Source organism: Mus caroli, unplaced genomic scaffold (assembly GCF_978045245.1).
Source record: "Mus caroli unplaced genomic scaffold, Mus_caroli_1 scaffold_11, whole genome shotgun sequence".
Taxonomy (NCBI): domain Eukaryota; kingdom Metazoa; phylum Chordata; class Mammalia; order Rodentia; family Muridae; genus Mus; species Mus caroli.
Genome location: NW_028227266.1, coordinates 99890715 through 99907855, shown reverse-complemented (window position 1 = coordinate 99907855; position 17141 = coordinate 99890715). Strand labels below are relative to the sequence as shown.

The 17141-nt window shown below is 39.4% G+C and overlaps 1 protein-coding gene across 2 annotated transcripts in view; it reads left to right on the top strand.

The window, feature by feature from the left end:
- The window catches only part of Ppp2r3a (protein phosphatase 2 regulatory subunit B''alpha), a 133097-nt gene that overhangs the window by 99908 nt on the left and 16048 nt on the right, over window positions 1-17141 (top strand). For both annotated transcript variants that reach the window (XM_021171945.3, XM_021171946.3), the window contains 4 exons: window positions 340-429; window positions 11279-11454; window positions 12014-12132; window positions 13304-13410. In XM_021171945.3, coding sequence (XP_021027604.1) covers window positions 340-429; window positions 11279-11454; window positions 12014-12132; window positions 13304-13410 — 492 coding nt within the window. The remainder of the gene's footprint in view (window positions 1-339; window positions 430-11278; window positions 11455-12013; window positions 12133-13303; window positions 13411-17141) is intronic.

The window sequence follows — 17141 nt, the reverse complement described above, 5'->3', positions numbered from 1 at the left end:
AGTGAGTCCTGCCTCACAAAAACTAGTTAGTTAAATAATAAAAGTAAAAGAAGGATAAGGATATACCTCAGTGGTAGAATACTGCCTGTATTTAGGCTTTAAGGTCAAAGCAACATGGTTTGTTTGTTTTTTTTTCCTTAATTTAGGCAAATGTCTTCTAATTTCACCTTGTAGGCCTTTAAAAATGAGATAGGCCTGCAAAGGGGTTGCACTTTCTGAACTATCCAGCCTCATGAGGAATCTATCATTTTCCTTTTTTTTTGAATTTGTAAATTTCTAAAGAGTGTTACTTTATTTCTTAATTGCTTAGAAAATTTTATAACCATGTGTTTTCTTCAGAGGAAAAACTGTACAAAAAGAGGGAAGAATGAGCTATGCAGATTTTGTTTGGTTTTTGATTTCTGAGGAAGACAAACGGAACCCTACCAGGTAAAGTTTTGTTGTCGAGATGTTCACACATGCACAAAGCTGGGAAAGAACAAGTGTATACTGTAAACTGACCCAGGCTAGCCACAGGAGGATGTGTCAGACTGTCTGTCCTGGAGGAGCTCAGTCTAGGAAAGGAGGGGCACAGAATGCATGGTCATGGGGTGGGAAGTGAAAGGCTGTTGCACACATAAAGGTAAAGTGAGGCCTGCTCCTCCCAGGAGTGAGAAACAGAACTGGTGTTTATAGTGAGTGTGGGATAGACTCTGCAGATTTTAGTTCTTTTATAATCTGCACTAGTTCTGTAGTAAATTGAAGAAGGAAGGAAAAGCAAATTATGGGACTAGAAAGATGGCTTGGTGGATAAAGCCATTCATTCCATGCGAGCTTGAGGATCAGAGTTCAGATCTCCAGCACTACATAAAAGCCAAGGCCTGAGGACCCTACCTGTAATTCTAATGTCCAGGAGACTCAGACAGAGTATCCTTAGGGCAGTAGTCTGGCTAACTAGACTAGCTGAATCAGTGAGACATGTTTAACAAGAGACTTCCCCTCAATAAATAAAGTGGAGAGCACTTGGGAAAGAAGCCTAACAACAACCTCTGCCCTCTACATGCTTATATAAATGTGCACTTTCACCTACACACATACATGTAAACATACCAAAGAAGCAGCAAAAGCAACAGCCTGACTGGTATATAAGATCATAACCTCATGCTCCCAGTTGAAATTATCAATCCTATTCCTTGGCACTCTCAATTATACCTTATTTTGTAATGTGAAATTACATATTTCTTTCCACTACTGTCTCCTGACTAGGCCAAAGACCTAGGTCCCTCTCAAAAGGCCCTCTTGCCTGTAAAATAGTGTCCTATACCAGTGAGGCATTCTTGATGTAGATTTGGGTTCAAAAATTGTTGAAAAGGCTGGAGAGATGGCTCAGCAGTTAAGAGCACTGGCTGCTCTTCCAGATGACTAATATTTGATTCCCAGCAACCACAAGGAAGTTCACAGCTCGCTATAACTTCCAGCCTCTAGAGCAGTGGCCTCAACCTTTGGGCATATCAGATATCCTGCATATGAGATATTTACATTATAATTCATAACAGTAGAAAAATTATAGTTATGAAGTAGCAACAAAATAATGTTATGGTTGGTGGTCAGCACAACATGAAGAACTGTGCTAACAGTCACAGCGTTAGGAACTGTGAGAGCAGCTTCTCTGAGGAACCAGGCACACATAGACATACATACAGGCAAAATATCCCAACACAGGCTGGAGAGATGGCTCAGTAGGTAAGAATACTGACTGCTCTTCCAGAGGTCCAGAGTTCCAATCCCAGCAACCACATGGTAGTAGCCCACAACCACCATATGACATCTGACGCCCTCTTCTGGTGTGTCTGAGGATAGGTACAATGTACTTACATATAATAAATAAATAAATCTTTTTAAAAAATCATCCAAACACAAAGTTAATTAAAAATTTAAGCCAGGCAGTGATGGCACACACCTTTAATTGCAGCACTTGGGAGGCAGAGGCAGGTGGATTTCTGAGTTTAAGACCAGCCTGGTCTACAGAGTGAGTTCCAGGACAGCCAGGGCTACACAGAGAAACCCTGTCTCAAAAAAAATAAATAAATAAAATAAGTTATTGAGATGTTTAGTGTTATGTTCATAAATAATTGAAATAGAAAATAAGCTATTTTAGGATAGCTGCATTTTAAAATAACTGCCATTCTAAATACAGTGATTTGTACTCTAACTTAGAGAATATGAATAAAGAAAGTAAATATTTCTGATGTATACATGTGGGTACAAAGATATGTGTTTGGTACAACTGTGTGAACATGAGGCCAGAGGTCAGCCTCTAATGGTAGGGTTCAGGGGCCAGCGACCTGTGTTTCAGATAGGGGCTGTCAGTTAAGCCGGCCTGGCTGACCTGAGAGCTCCAGAGACGCTGTCTCCATATCCCCAGCACTAGGGTTACAGCACAGGCCACCATGCCTGGCCTTTCTCATGGGTTATTGAGAGTCAGGCTTGCACTTTATAAACTGAACCATCTCCCTCATCTAATTCTCACACACAGGAAGAAAACTGTTGAAATATATATATATATATATATCATAAAACTAATGTCTTCTTTTTTAGAGAGAGAGATCTTTTTCTTACCCAGGATGACCTGGGCATCCGCCTATCTCACTCCCCAACAAGATGTGTCACATACACTTCTGTGCCCAACATTAGATTAAACCTTAATTGTGATACTCCAAATTTTCTACTAAACGTTCTCTTAAATAGTTATAGTTGAACAGTTTGGATATCTACTATTTTTTTAAGAGATATACATTTTAAATTTCTAGGTTAAAGGGGGTTGAGAGTTTTTGTTTTGTTTGTTTTGTTTTTATTTTTAATGGCATTAGGTAAACCAGTCATGCTTTAATCCTAGCACATGGTAGGGAGAGACAGTTGGATCTCTACAAGCTTGAAGCCAGCCTGGTCTACAGGACAGTCAGGTCTACACAGAGGAACCCTGTTTCAAAATAGGACAAAAAGATAGATAGATAGATAGATAGATAGATAGATAGATAGATAGATAGCTCCCAAAATGCATATGAAAGAAAAATAAAGAATTGCAGAAATAAACATGAATTTACAATTACTGTTGGAGACTTCAATATCCTACCATCCATAATGATCTACCAACCACAAAGCTTAACAAGGAAATGTAGATGGTACCATAAGCACTAGCCAGAACTATAGCCTTCTCGATCTAACAGACATCTGCACAGCACTTCATTCAGAAGCAACTCAGATACACATGGGACATTTGAAAGAAGGAGTATACTTCAGACACAAAGACATCCTCATAATTATTTTTAAAGTGGAATTAGGGACTAGGAATGTAGCTCAGTTTATAGAATACTTGCTTAGCACGTACAAAGCTCTAGGGTCTATCCCTAACTATACAAAACAGGCCTAATACATTCTTATATATTATGTATTATGCATTCAGGAGGTTAGGTAGGAGTATCACAAGTTTAAGGTCACCCTTGGCCAGATACCAAGTTCAAGGACAAACTGGACACTATAAAACTATATATTTAATTTTTTAAAAGGCACAGAGTGAGGGTCTGGATAAGATGGTGGCTTGGAAGTCAAGTTTAAGGGGGATGGGGAGCACACACTTTTAATCCCAGCACTTGGGAGGCAAAATCAGGAAGATCTTTTAAGTTTGAGGCCAGCCTGGTCTATATATATATAGCAAGCTCTAGGACAGCCTGGACTATATAGAGAGACCCTGTATCAAAAAATGAAAGCTGAGCAGTGGTGGCACATGCCTTTAATCCCAGCACTTGGGAGGCAAAGGCAGGTGGATTTCTGAGTTCAAGGACAGCCAGGGATATACAGAGAAATCCTGTCTAGAAAAAAAAGAAAAGAAAGAAAAAAAAAGAAAAAGCCGTATCTAAGTGAGGAAAACGGAATAAGACACCACAGATTAACTGCTTCTAACTCTCCCTAACTCACTTGTCAATGCATGACTCAACTCCCATAACCAGATTTGCTCCCCACTGCCACACAACAGAGGACACAGCCAAGCATAGCCATGCAGTCCAGCCTTAAGGGCATTGCCTACAGAAAGAATCTGTATCAGAATGGAGAGACATCACGTCATATAGAAAGGCAGGCCCATCAGTGCCAGTAGCCAGCCCAGTCTGGAATAGCTTGAAGCAGGACACAGAATTGGACGTAGAGGTAGCTTTAAAGACTGATGGTCTCTGGCCTTCTGCTCTCTAACAATACAGAATGTTTGCTGATAGCTTCGAAAAAATCCTAAAAATGTCCTTGCTTATTCTATGTATGGTTAAAAACCACTGTCTTGGGTGATTAACACCTGTTGCCTGGCATTGGGGAATTAAGTAAAGAATTTACTGCTGTCACTCCCTTCTCTGTCCAGGAAGCCAGAAGCCTCTCTGGCTAGGCTGGTTAACTCTTTGTGGACCAGAGAGGTAGGAAAAAAAAAAGAATTGAGATGCTTTATACAGGCAGATATGCACAGACACATACACATTCATACATACATTTACATTTTCATTCACAGTCTCATTTACACATTGACACAGTCACATTTTTGTAGGGCCTAATCACCAAAGTGGTTAAGTCTTATACACTCCACAAGTATTCATGCATGCTTACATACATACACATATTCCTACACATATATGTACATACACATTTGGATGGATGGATGGGCCAGAGCTCCCCAAGCCAAACCATTCAACCAACAATTTTATTTCATTTCTCTTACCTTTTTACACCTTCTTAGACAAAAACCTCTTTAGACTGTTACCTCAGAGATAAAATGTTACATAAAAAGGGAGTTACAGAAGGATGCTGATATTAATTTCAAAGTAGTGTTTCATTTTAATATGTTCAATATAAATTCAAAGCAACAGTCTTTACATGGCCTTGCCTTATCATAGTGCACATCTGTGGCTGTATCCTTGGACCTAAATGTTTTTCCTTGAACACAAATTGATTCCAAGACTATTTCTCTTTTTAGTGTAATTATGAAAGCTCATTGTATTTATTAGGCAGCCTTTACTTACTATATATAGAGGAGGCATATTCTATTCTTGATTCTAACTTTATTACATCTTTCTAGCAAAATAAGACCATCTCTTAAAACTTTCTTCTTAAAATTATTGAATCAAATCAGGAATTCTATAGAATCAGTAATTTACCTAAACACCATTAATTCAAGAAAGTTCATCTTTATGTTGATCTGTAAGAAATCTGATCAGTAGGGTGGGATAATGCTTGGGGATTATTATATTAATTTAATAATGACAGGGAAGGCAGTCACTACAAGAAGCAATCCTGAGATGAAGTCTCTTTGGAATCCTGCCATCGAGTTCACTCATCATAGACCATGCAAAAACAGTAGGCCACCTCCAGGAAGGCCACCTGCTAGCCTTAGCCTATCCTAAATGGCTTCTGACACATCAGAATATCAAATGGTTTCCCAATAAACAAGGAAGTTCTGAATGATGTATTTCAAATTCTGAAAGACCACAACTGCCAACCCAGACTATTGTTCTCAGCAAAACTATCTGTCATGATTGATGGCAAATGACCTTCAATGATAAAAGTAGGCTAAAGGAAGAACTAAGCCAGCCCTACAGAGGACACTAGGAGGAATTCTTCAGACTTAAGAGAATAATAAACACATCAGAGAAGCTACAGGGGTTAAAAAAAAAAAAAAAAAAAAAAAAACCTACAAAGTAGATAATTAGGAAAAGGCTACAAAACCTACAAAACAAATGAGATTAATACACACTTTTCCATGCTAACTATGAATATTAATAGCTTCAATTTCTCAATCAGAACACACAGAATAACAAATTGGGTCTAGCACTAGAGCCATCTATTTATTGCCTCCAAGAAACACACCTCACTATCAAAAATAAAGACTGTTTTAGGATTAACAGTTGAAAAAAAGTATTCCAAGCAAAGGAAACTGGGAAACAAGCAGATATACCTATTCTAATGTTTGACAGAATAGACCTCAAACACTAGCTAGTCAGAAGAAATAAAGATTAGTAGATACTGGTTAAGGGAACAATTTATCAAGAAGAAATTACAATCTAAACATTATATGCACTGAACACAGGTGTACCCAGTTTTATATATTATTAAATATGAGTTTTAGAAGAGATCGCTCAGCACTTAAAATATTCTCTTGCAGTAGATCTAGATTTGGTTCCCAGCACCCATGTGGTGGGTCACAACCATCCTTAATGACAATTACAGGGGACCTGACATCCTTCTAGCCTCCAAAGGCACCAAACACACAATGGTGCACGTGTATGCATACAGGCAAAACACTCATACACATAAAATAAAAATAAAAACATTTTAAGGTAATATACAGAGATAGAACAAATATTACTAGATAAAGTCAAATGATATCACAAACTAAATGTTCCTAACAAATATCTATAAAACATTCCATCCCAGAATTACAGAATATATATTACTACATAAGGCATTCTCAATAGATACTGGAAAATCGAAATAACTTCTAATATTCTATTTAACCAGAATTAAATAAAGCTGAAAATCTTTATTTTCAAGCAAGAGAAACTACCAAAAATTTCTAATATTAAACAGTACCCTATTGGATGATAAGAGAATCACTGAAAAAATGAAGAAGGAAACCAAAAACATCCCTAGAAATGGATGAAAATGAGAGTACAACATACCAAACCCATGGGATGCAAAAACTAGTCCTAGAACAGACATTTATGGTCCCAAGTGCCTAAAATTAAAAAGAAAAAATCTTAAGACCTTCAAAAAGCAACAACAAACCAAACCCAAAAGCAGTAGATAAAACATCAAGATTAGGGCAGGAAATAATGACAAAGACATGAAAACATACAGAAAATGGATGAAACAAAGAATTGGTTCTTTGGAAAGAAAAACAATATTGATTGAAGAAACCCTAACCAACAGAAAGAGAGAAAACCAGAACAAAATTAGAGATGAAAAGTGACACATTATAACAGATACTATTGGTTCAGAAAATTATAAAGGCATACTTTTTAAAGATGTAGGATTTTTTTCTACTCCATTAAGTAGGAAAATCTAAAAGAAGTATGTAAATATAAGTGTGTGTGTATGTATGTGTGTATGTGTGTATGTATATGTGTATGTATGTGTGTATGTATATATGTATGTATGTGTGTATGGATGGATGGATGGATGTATATATATATATATATATATTTGCAAACTACCTATTTAAAAACCAAAATATAAACATCTATGATAAACAACAAGATTGAATCAATTAAAAATGATAATATACAACCACCAACAAAAAGTAGCCCAGTACTGCAGCTAGAGATGGCTCAGAAGTTAAGATTACACATACTGTTCTCACAGAAGACCTGGTTCAAATCTCAGGACCCATGTCAGGCAGTTCACAATTACCTGTACCTCCAGCTCCAGAGGATCCAATGTTTCTAACTTTAGTGGACTCCTGTACTTACATGTAGATATCCCGATACAGACACACACAAGTAAACATTTAGTTTTTGAAAATATGTACTTGAAATTTTTACTTTATATATATATATATATATATATATATATATATATATATATATAGAGAGAGAGAGAGAGAGAGAGAGAGAGAGAGAGAGAGAGAGACCAGATGGAGTCACTGAAAAATTCTACCAGACCTTTAAGAACTAATACCAATCATTCTGAAATTATAATATAAAAACAGAAAAAGAAGAATACTTTCAAACTCTTCTTATAAATTTTCATCTATTTGTTGTGGCACATGTCTTTAATCCCAGCATTCCAGAGGCAGGTAGATCTATTAGTTCTCATCCAGCCTGGTCTATACAGAGAATTCCAGGCCAGCTAGGGGCTACATGTGAGACCCTGTATCAAAATAATTAAAAAATGATTTTGAACAATTTCGTTGATGAACACAAATACTCCCAGGAGGCCTACTCCTTTCTGAATGGAAAGGGAAGAGTAGTGGATCTAGGGGAGCGAGAAGGACAGGGGGTGGAGGGGAGACAGTGGTCGGGATATAGTATATGAGAGAAGAATATAAAAATAATCTACAAACCAAATTCAAGAATACATGAAAAAGTACCATTGTACTGATAATTTTTATTTATTTAAAAAAAAACACAGTAGTAGTATAAGAGTAAGTTTTCATTTTAATCCCAGGTATAGGGATATGGGACTGCTTCAGATTGTCTAAAGCAGCTGACTATGATTTGTCTTGTGCTCTAGCAGGGGTGTGATTTTGCCAGCTGCAAATAGTTTCTGTGACTGTGCGATGTTTGGAATTCTGGGGACTTTTCAGAGGGTATAAAAATGCTACGGCCCCAAGAGGCAGCGTGGGTTGGTAGTTGGCTGCTGGCTGCTATTAGTTGTGGTTTGTTAAGTAGTCATATGCAAAGATCAAACAAAGATCAAACTTGCCTAATCAGCAGGAAGGAGTCTAGTGATAGCATTACCCCCTTTCTCCTCTATCCTTTTTTCTCTCCTGTCTAGTGCTAGAGGATTGAAAGGGTAGAAGACAAGGGGTGCAGAAGGATGGCAAAAAGAACCCACAAAGTAGCCAAAGTCTACACACCATGATTGTGCTGACTTCATTATAGAGATGTGGGGTGGTTCAATATATGTAAATCAATAAATGTAATACGTCATGTAAACAGAGTATTAGTAGACAGAGAAATGACCGGGGTCAGGTGAGCCATGCATACCCTAATTGAGTAACACCAACTTCACAAAACAGTGCTTTTATTAAGTATAGGGAGAGGGGTCTCAGGGGTTGGCTAGTTTCGGTATGAAGAGCCCATAAGCAAGCAGTCTCAGACTGTTAACATCCAAAAGCAGTACACACACTGGCCAATCATTTCTAAACACTCATTCTTGCAAACATCAACATTCACACTTAGACCAGAGGAAGGCTTTGCCAGTTTCCCATGGATATGGAGCATGATCCTTGATAGGGCCATGCCCATGTTAAATAACACACATTCACCCCAATCTTTACACATTCATTCAGCCCTTCCTCTACTCCCCAAATAGATTATATGGCCATCCTGCCAAAAACAATCTACAGAGTCAAAATACAATCTCAATAAAAATTCCAGTGCTCTTTATCACAGAAGTAGAAAAGGCACCCTTAAAATTTATATGGAAGAACAAAAAACACTGGATAACTAAAGCAATCCTAAACAAAAAGAATAGTGCTGCGTTGGCCCTTGAGAGGCTCTACCCAGCAGCTGACTCTGAGAGACACAGTGGATGGAGCTTGGGGATTCTTATGGAAGAATAGGAGGAAGGATTGCAGCTCCTAATGAGATAGGGACTCCACAGGAAGACCAAAGAGTCAGCTAACCTGGACCCTTGGGGCTCTCAGAGACTGAACCCCAACTAAAGAGCATACACAGGTGGACCTAGGCCTGTGCATATGTAGCAGATGTGCAACTTGGTCTTCATGTGGGTCCTAAACAACTGGAACGGGGGCTATCCCAGAAGCTGTTGTCTTTTTGTGGGATATGTTCTTCTAGCTGGGCTGCCTTTTTTTCTTCTTTTATTGAAAATATTTTTTCATACAAGGCATTCTGATTATGATTCTCCTCCCCTAATTCCTCCCAGATCACCCTCCCCTCCCATCCAAATCCACACAGACAAACATCTAAAAATAATATGATAAAAACAAACTAATTGGGATAGTACAAAACAAAAACAGAAGAGCCTAAGGAAAGGTCCAAAAAACCACCTGCAAACTCAGGCACACACACATTTGCACATCGACAATTCCCATAAAAACACAAAACCAGAAGATGTAAAATATACATAAAGGATCTGTAAGGGGTTGGCCTGAGGGGGTTGGAGCCCTGACAAAGCATTGGGAGACAAACTCCAAACCTACCATTGAGTTGATTTTGTGTTAATCATGGGCATGGCACCTGCCCTTAAGAATAATTTGTATACCCGTATCATATGTAAAAGTCAAATCCTAGTAGATCACATACAGAAGCTACAATGTGAGGCCCCCTCAAAATAAAATAAAGATAAAAATCGGAAGGAAAAGCACTACTGAGCTTTAATTCTAGAATTAGCTATAATGCCAAATTAGAGGTTTGGGAAAGGAGACTCTCCACCTCTGAGAGCTGAGCCAGGAGGGTCAAGTACCTGCTATTCTGCTCCTCAAGAGCTAGAGCAGGATAATCACGTGACCCAGGGATCGGAGGCCAGCTTAGATGACATAGTATGAATGTATTTAAAATAAATTAAATTTAAAAAAGAAAAAAAGAAATGCAAGGTCAAAAAAATATGGATAGTTCAGTTTGATCCTTAGAATTCATGGGTTTTTTTTGGTTTTTTTTTTTGTTTTTTTTAAAGTCAGTCATGGTACACACTTGTAATCCCCATGCTAGGGAGGTAAGACAGGTTGACCCTGGGGCTCACCAGTCAACTAGCATAGGCTATCTGGCTAATGAGAAGCCCTGTGTCAAATGTGGAAAAGCAATTGAGGAAGATGACCAATGTTGATCTCTGCCCTCCACATGCATGCACAGACACAGACAGACAGACTTACCTGCTGTAACTCTTTTTTTAAAATACTACTAGATAATGTGCCATGTCAAAGGATGGGAGAAATTGAGATCCAAGAGAGACAATAGTGAAAAGAACTTCAAGATGAAATTGTGAACCAGGCATAGAGACCAAACAGACCATAGGAAATTAAGTCAGAAGGAATCAAAGGATATTTCAAGAAAATTCAATTGTTAAAATACCTGCTGTAATTGAATCTGTATCTAAACAACTGTGGCAATTTAAGGGGTAATGTAATAAGGCCATGGGAAGCAAAATAAATGAGAGATAAAATGAACATACTGTTATTAACTCTGAATAATGAACAGTTTTACTGTATTAAGTAAATAGAAGTGATAAAGGCCAAAATATCATCTGTTGGTAAAATCAGTGCACAATTCTTGAAACAGAAAACTGGAGAGAAATATGGGTTTTTGGTCTGAAAATACAAGATAAAAAGCAAAATAATTGGCTTTTGGAAATGACTGATTCTGGAATTTAAAAACAGATGGCAGAAGGGACCTCCCATTGTGTGTGTGTGTGTGTGTATTTTTAGTTGTGAACCTATCTTTTAATGACTGAGCCATCTCTCCTGCCCTCCATTGTTTTTTCTAATAAACCTTTATAAGCTAAGCATAATCTGTAACACACATGTAAATTTACTTTAAAAGAACCTCTACCAGGTCCATGCTAACAAGCATCTTCTTCATCCTAGCATTGAGTATTGGTTCCGCTGCATGGATGTGGATGGAGATGGTATACTTTCCATGTATGAGCTAGAGTACTTCTATGAAGAGCAGTGTGAACGGATGGAAGCCATGGGCATTGAGCCCTTGCCGTTCCATGATCTGTTGTGCCAGATGCTTGACTTGGTGAAGCCAGCTAGTGATGGTAAGGCCAACAGAACAGCAGTTTACACTGTCGTCCTTAAACAGAATGAACACAGAGCTCTGTCGTGTCCTGATGTATTTAGCATTCCAGAGTTGCCTTTATAGGCTTCCCAACTACAAAAAAATGTAGTTTCTCTCTGATTATGAGTGTCAAATCCATTATTATTAGAAATAGAATTTCTATAAAGAAAAGAAATAGATTAGTGACTCAAGAGGCATGGCAGTGGGAGGACTTCTTGAAGAAACTACAGTTCTGAGATTGGAGGTTTAGCTCAATGGGAGCGTGCTTGCCTAGGAAAGGCAAGGTCCTGGGTTCGATCCTCAGCTCTGGAAACTACAGTTCTTTGCTGGGTTGCGGGTGGATAATGTTACAGTGTTGATGGTTATACATCATGAATGTACCTAAAGCCACTGGCATGTACAAGTTAAAATTTCTCACCTTTTTAAAAATGCAATTTGTAATAAAATGGACATATACATATACTTTTCAACATCAGTGAGTTTTTCTTTTGTCAAAAGAGCTGCCAGTGAAGTTTACAGGGTATATTTGTCTTTCATAGGCAGAATAACTCTGCGTGATCTGAAGAGGTGCAGAATGGCCCACATCTTCTACGACACGTTCTTTAACCTGGAGAAATACTTGGACCATGAACAAAGAGATCCTTTTGCAGTCCAGAAGGTAACAGTATACATTGAAATTGAACTCTCAGAGCTGGAGTACTAAAGGTATATATGCTGCATATTAAATGGTCTGTGCATATAGGCTTTCTGTATTTAAAGAGACAGTGTTTAAAATACCTGATCAAATATGAAAAGGGAGAATAAAGTCTGAAGCAGAAGGGATGGGAGAGGAGAAGGGATTATCTGAGTTCAAGCCCAGCCTGATCGACCTAGCAAGTTCCCGGACAGCCAGAGCTATGTAGAAAGACCCTGCCTCCAAGTAATTAATAGGTACTAAGAATACATCTCATCCCATAAGAAATATCGCAGTTTAGGTAACCTCCATCTCTAAGTCCTTGCTACCTAGTGGACTATATTGATTGCTGTAGGTAGTTACATACCATTAGAAATTAGTTTCAACAAAGTAGTTTTGAAAAAATATATCAGCTACACTGACCTTGGTTTAATTGTGCTATGCACTTCCAAGATAGTGTGGTAAATAGATTTACCCTTCTAAGTAATAACAGAACTCCATAACAGACAACTTCAGATACTGGAGCACTTCTTCGAGTATGATTCCTGTGTATGGCTATCAATTTTAAATGTTCTGCATACGAATAGAGACACGCTTCTTTGTCGTGAGCAAGCATCTGTTAGATCATCAATAAACCCTGAATGGAAAGAGAACAGACTTCATATAGTTGTCCTCTGATCTCCACACATGCATGCACGCTCACCCACTCAGATCATGTAGGCACACACACAAAAAAACACAAATTTCTTTTTCTTTTCAAGAATCATGGAGCTGGAGAGATGGCTCAGAGATTAAGAACACTTGCTGCTCTTGCCGAGGATCTAGGTTCAGTTCCCAGCACACATATAGTGACTCACAACTGTCTAAGTCCAGTGTGCCCCCTCTGACTTCTGCAAATGCTAAAAATATACATGATTCACAAATTAATCTTTTTTTAAAAGATAGAATTGTGACCAAAAACATGTAAGCTGCTTATGAGCACACATAGTTTTCTAATTCCAGGGGCAGATTCCTGTGGAATGTCGCCTCAGTCCCTCTTTCACTATACTAGAATACTTTTCAGATAGGTTTTCAGCGGCATACACTTATGATATTTATAACATAAATATACCTACTTCCAATTTCTGCCTTTATTCTAATTCTTCCCTTTAATCAGGATGTTGAAAATGATGGCCCTGAGCCGTCTGACTGGGACAGATTTGCGGCTGAGGAGTACGAGGCTCTCGTAACTGAGGAGTCTGCCCAGGTTCAGCTCCAGGAAGGGTAAGTGCATCTCTTTGATTCTGTCAGGGCTCTAGCAGGGCTGCCCATGTCAGAAATACTACAACTACCCTTAAAAAATCCTTCTCTATTTTTTCCTCTTTAAATAATATAAAAACGATGTATCCGGCTTAGCTCTCTTACCTGGGATGACATGGTCCCAGTAGTCTTCTCTTACAATCCTCACTGATTGCCTGACATTCTCATGCCCCATTGCCTTTAACGAGTCACACCTTTCATGGAATCCAAGATCACTGAGCACAACTCTGTAATAGTCAATCACCCCAGCTACAGACTTGAACCTCCCCTAAATGATAAATGGATCATGTGTTAAATGAACCTTTATCAGGAAGAGTCAAACAAAAGTTCCATATATGGATCATGCTAAGAAAGAAAGCTCTCCAAAAATTGTACTACTTGGGACATTTCTGCAACTGTATCATTTATCAGTTTTTTCCATTACTTTCTATGACTTCTTTAGAAATTCCTTATAATTTTTTTCTTAGACTTTGTTGGAACTACAAATATGCTATCTACATCTGATTATGAGAGTTACGGAGCTCTGAATTCATATTGCAAGGGAAATGACATTTTCTTAACTCAGAATGACTTATAGCTTTGTAATATTTTACTGTATATATCACATATGCATACTGTAATATTTTACTGTTGAATTATTACTTTGTACTCTTCTTATTGATATATTTTTAACATTTCACTGTTACAAATTATGGTGTTTGTGGAATTATCCAGTGTACATGTCATTTAATATATAGGATGAATTCTCAGGACACACCAAGTAGAAAAGTGTACACAAACTAGGTGGTTGTCAAGAGTCTACAAAGAGATAAAGGGATGTTATAGAAACCAAGCAATGATGGATGCAGACCCTCAAACTAAGCAACAGTTTCCATGTCTTAGCCTAAAGGGACAAGGACATGAAACACCAGAGCCAAAAATAGTAGCTTTGTGAAAGGGCCCTGACAAGATTTAGAATTTGCCAAACTAGGAAACTCACCTGTGAACAAGCTGCTAGAAACACACATGCCACTCTCTCCATGTCCTCAGCAACTGCTGATGGCACCTCTCGACTTCCATAAGACCAGGGGACTCCCTGACTTGTCCATCAGGTCAGCCTCCTGGAGCACAGAGAGGAAGGATAAACAGGAAATATGCAGTCCAGTAGGAGATGTGAAATAGTCCTCCAAGAGGTAGTGCCTCCTGCTCCCTCCCTCCCCACCCCATCCCCATCACCATCCCCGACCGCCCCAGCCCCCAGCGAACCCCACTGTCAAGGGGCTGAGACTGACCTTGATCTTTCTGTTTAGATTTATTTATTTCATGTATGTGAGTACACTGTAGCTGTCTTCAGACACACCAGAAAAGGGCATCGGATCCCAGTACAGATGGTTGTGAGCCACCATGTGGTTGCTGGGAATTGAACTCAGAACCGCTGGAAGAGCAGTCAGTGCTCTTAACCAGTGAGCCATCTCTCCAGCCCCTGACCTGGACCTTGTTGTCCTCCACCCTCAGCCACTCTAGCACTGGGAACTGGAGGATGTTACTTATACCTAGAGCACGGTGTCTTCAGGATCTTTTTAAATCTGGAGGTTTTTCTTTAGTTAGCAAAAAAACTAAGGTTTCATATGTGAAATTCTTTTTTTAATAAAAAAATGGCATGAGGAGGAGGGTCAGAAGCCAAGTATATCCAGGGATACTAATAATAACTGATGACAATTGTGGCTTGTCACTTTACTGGAATGCAGCAATGATTAAAGGTCTGATTTGCCTCTTCTATAGGGTAGCTTTGTTTCTTGTTTTCCACTTTTTTAAATTATTTATTTACATTCCAAATGTTGCCACCCTTCCTGGCCCCCCCTCCCCGAGTTCTCCACCCCTTCACCTCTCCCCCTTTGCTTCTGAGAGGTGTTCCCCCACTCACCCACCCACCCCCAGCTCACCCCCACCAGAATCCCCTGGTGGGGCAACTTGGGGCATCAAGTTTCTACAGGATTAAGGGCATCCTCTCCTGAAGAGATCAGACAAGGCAGTCCTCTACCGCATATGTGCCAGGGGCCACAGACCAGCCCAGGTACGCTCTTTGGCTGGTGGCTTAGTCTCTGAGAGCTCCCAGGGGTTAGGGTTAGTTGACATTGTTGGTCTTCCAATGGGGCTGCAATCAATCCCCTTCAGCTCATTCAGTCCTTCTCTTAACTCTTCCAAAGGGCTCTCCAACCTCAGTCCAATGGTTGGCTATATCTTCCTCTGAGTCAGCTCTGGTAGAGCCTCTCAGAGGACAGCCATGCTAGGCTCCTGTCTACAAGCACAACATGGAATCAGTGATAGTGTCAGGGTTTGGTGCCTGTCCATGGGATGGATCCCAAGTTGGGCCAGACACTGAGTGGCTTTTCCTTCAGTCTCTTCGTCCATTTTTGTCCTTTCATTTTCTTTAGATAGGCACATCTGTGTCAAAAATTTTGAAGATGGGTGGGTAGCCCCGTCCCTCAACTGTGAGCTTTGTCTATCCACTGGAGGTGGTCTCTTCAGGTTCTATCCCCACTATTCGGCATTTTGGCTCCCCATTGAGTCCTGGGAGCCTCTCACATCCCAGGTATCTAGGACTTTCTAGAGGTTCCCCTGAACCCTACCCCACACTGCTGCGTATTTCCATTCATTCTTCTGGCCCTCTGGGCTTCTCTCCTGTCTCCCTCCCATACCTGATCCTGTCCCCCTTTTCTCCTCTGCCTCCCATCTCCCACCTACTTCCCTCTCACCTTCTGCCTCCCATGGTTATTTTGTTCCCCCTTCTAATTGGGATTGTAGCATCTACACTTTGGCCTTCCTTCTTGTTAAACTTCATATGGTCTGTGAGTTGTATCATGGGTATTCTGTACTTTTGACTAATATCCATTTATCAGTGAGTACATACGCTACATGTCCTTTTGGGTCTGGGTTACCTTGCTCAGAATATTTTCTAGTTCCATCCATTTGCCTGCAAAATTCATGATGTCCTTATTTTTTAATAGCTGAATAGAATTCCATTGTGTAAATGAACCACATTTTCTGTATCCATTCTTCGGTTGAGGAACATCTGAGTCATTTCCAGTTTCTGGCTAATACAAATAAGGCTGCTACGAACATAGTGAAGCACCTGTTCTTTGATATGGTAGATCATCTTTTGGGTATATACCCAGGAGTGATATTGCTGGGTCTTCAGGTAGAACTATTTCTAATTTTCTAAGGAACTGCCAGGTTGATTTCCAGAGTGGCTGTACCAGTTTGCAGTCCCACCTGCAGTGGAGGAGTGTTCCTTTCTCCACATCCTCACCAGCATCTGCTCTTGCTTGAGTTTTTGATCTTAGCCATTCTGATTCGTGTGAGGTGGAATCTCAGGGTTATTTTGATTTGCATTTCCCTGATGACTAAGGATGATGAACATTTCTTTTAAGTGCTTCTCAGCAACTTAAGATTCCTCTGCTGAGGGCTGGTGAGATGGCTCAGTGGGTAAGAGCACCCAACTGCTCTTCCGAAGGTCCAGAGTTCAAATCCCAGCAACCACATGGTGGCTCACAACCATCCGTAAAGAGATCTGGCGCCCTCTTCTGGAGTGTCTGAAGACAGCTACAGTGTACTTACATATAATAAATAAATAAATCTTAAAAAAAAAAAAAAAAGATTCCTCTGCTGAGAATTCTGTTTAGCTTTGTACCCCATTTGTTAATTCGCTTATTTGG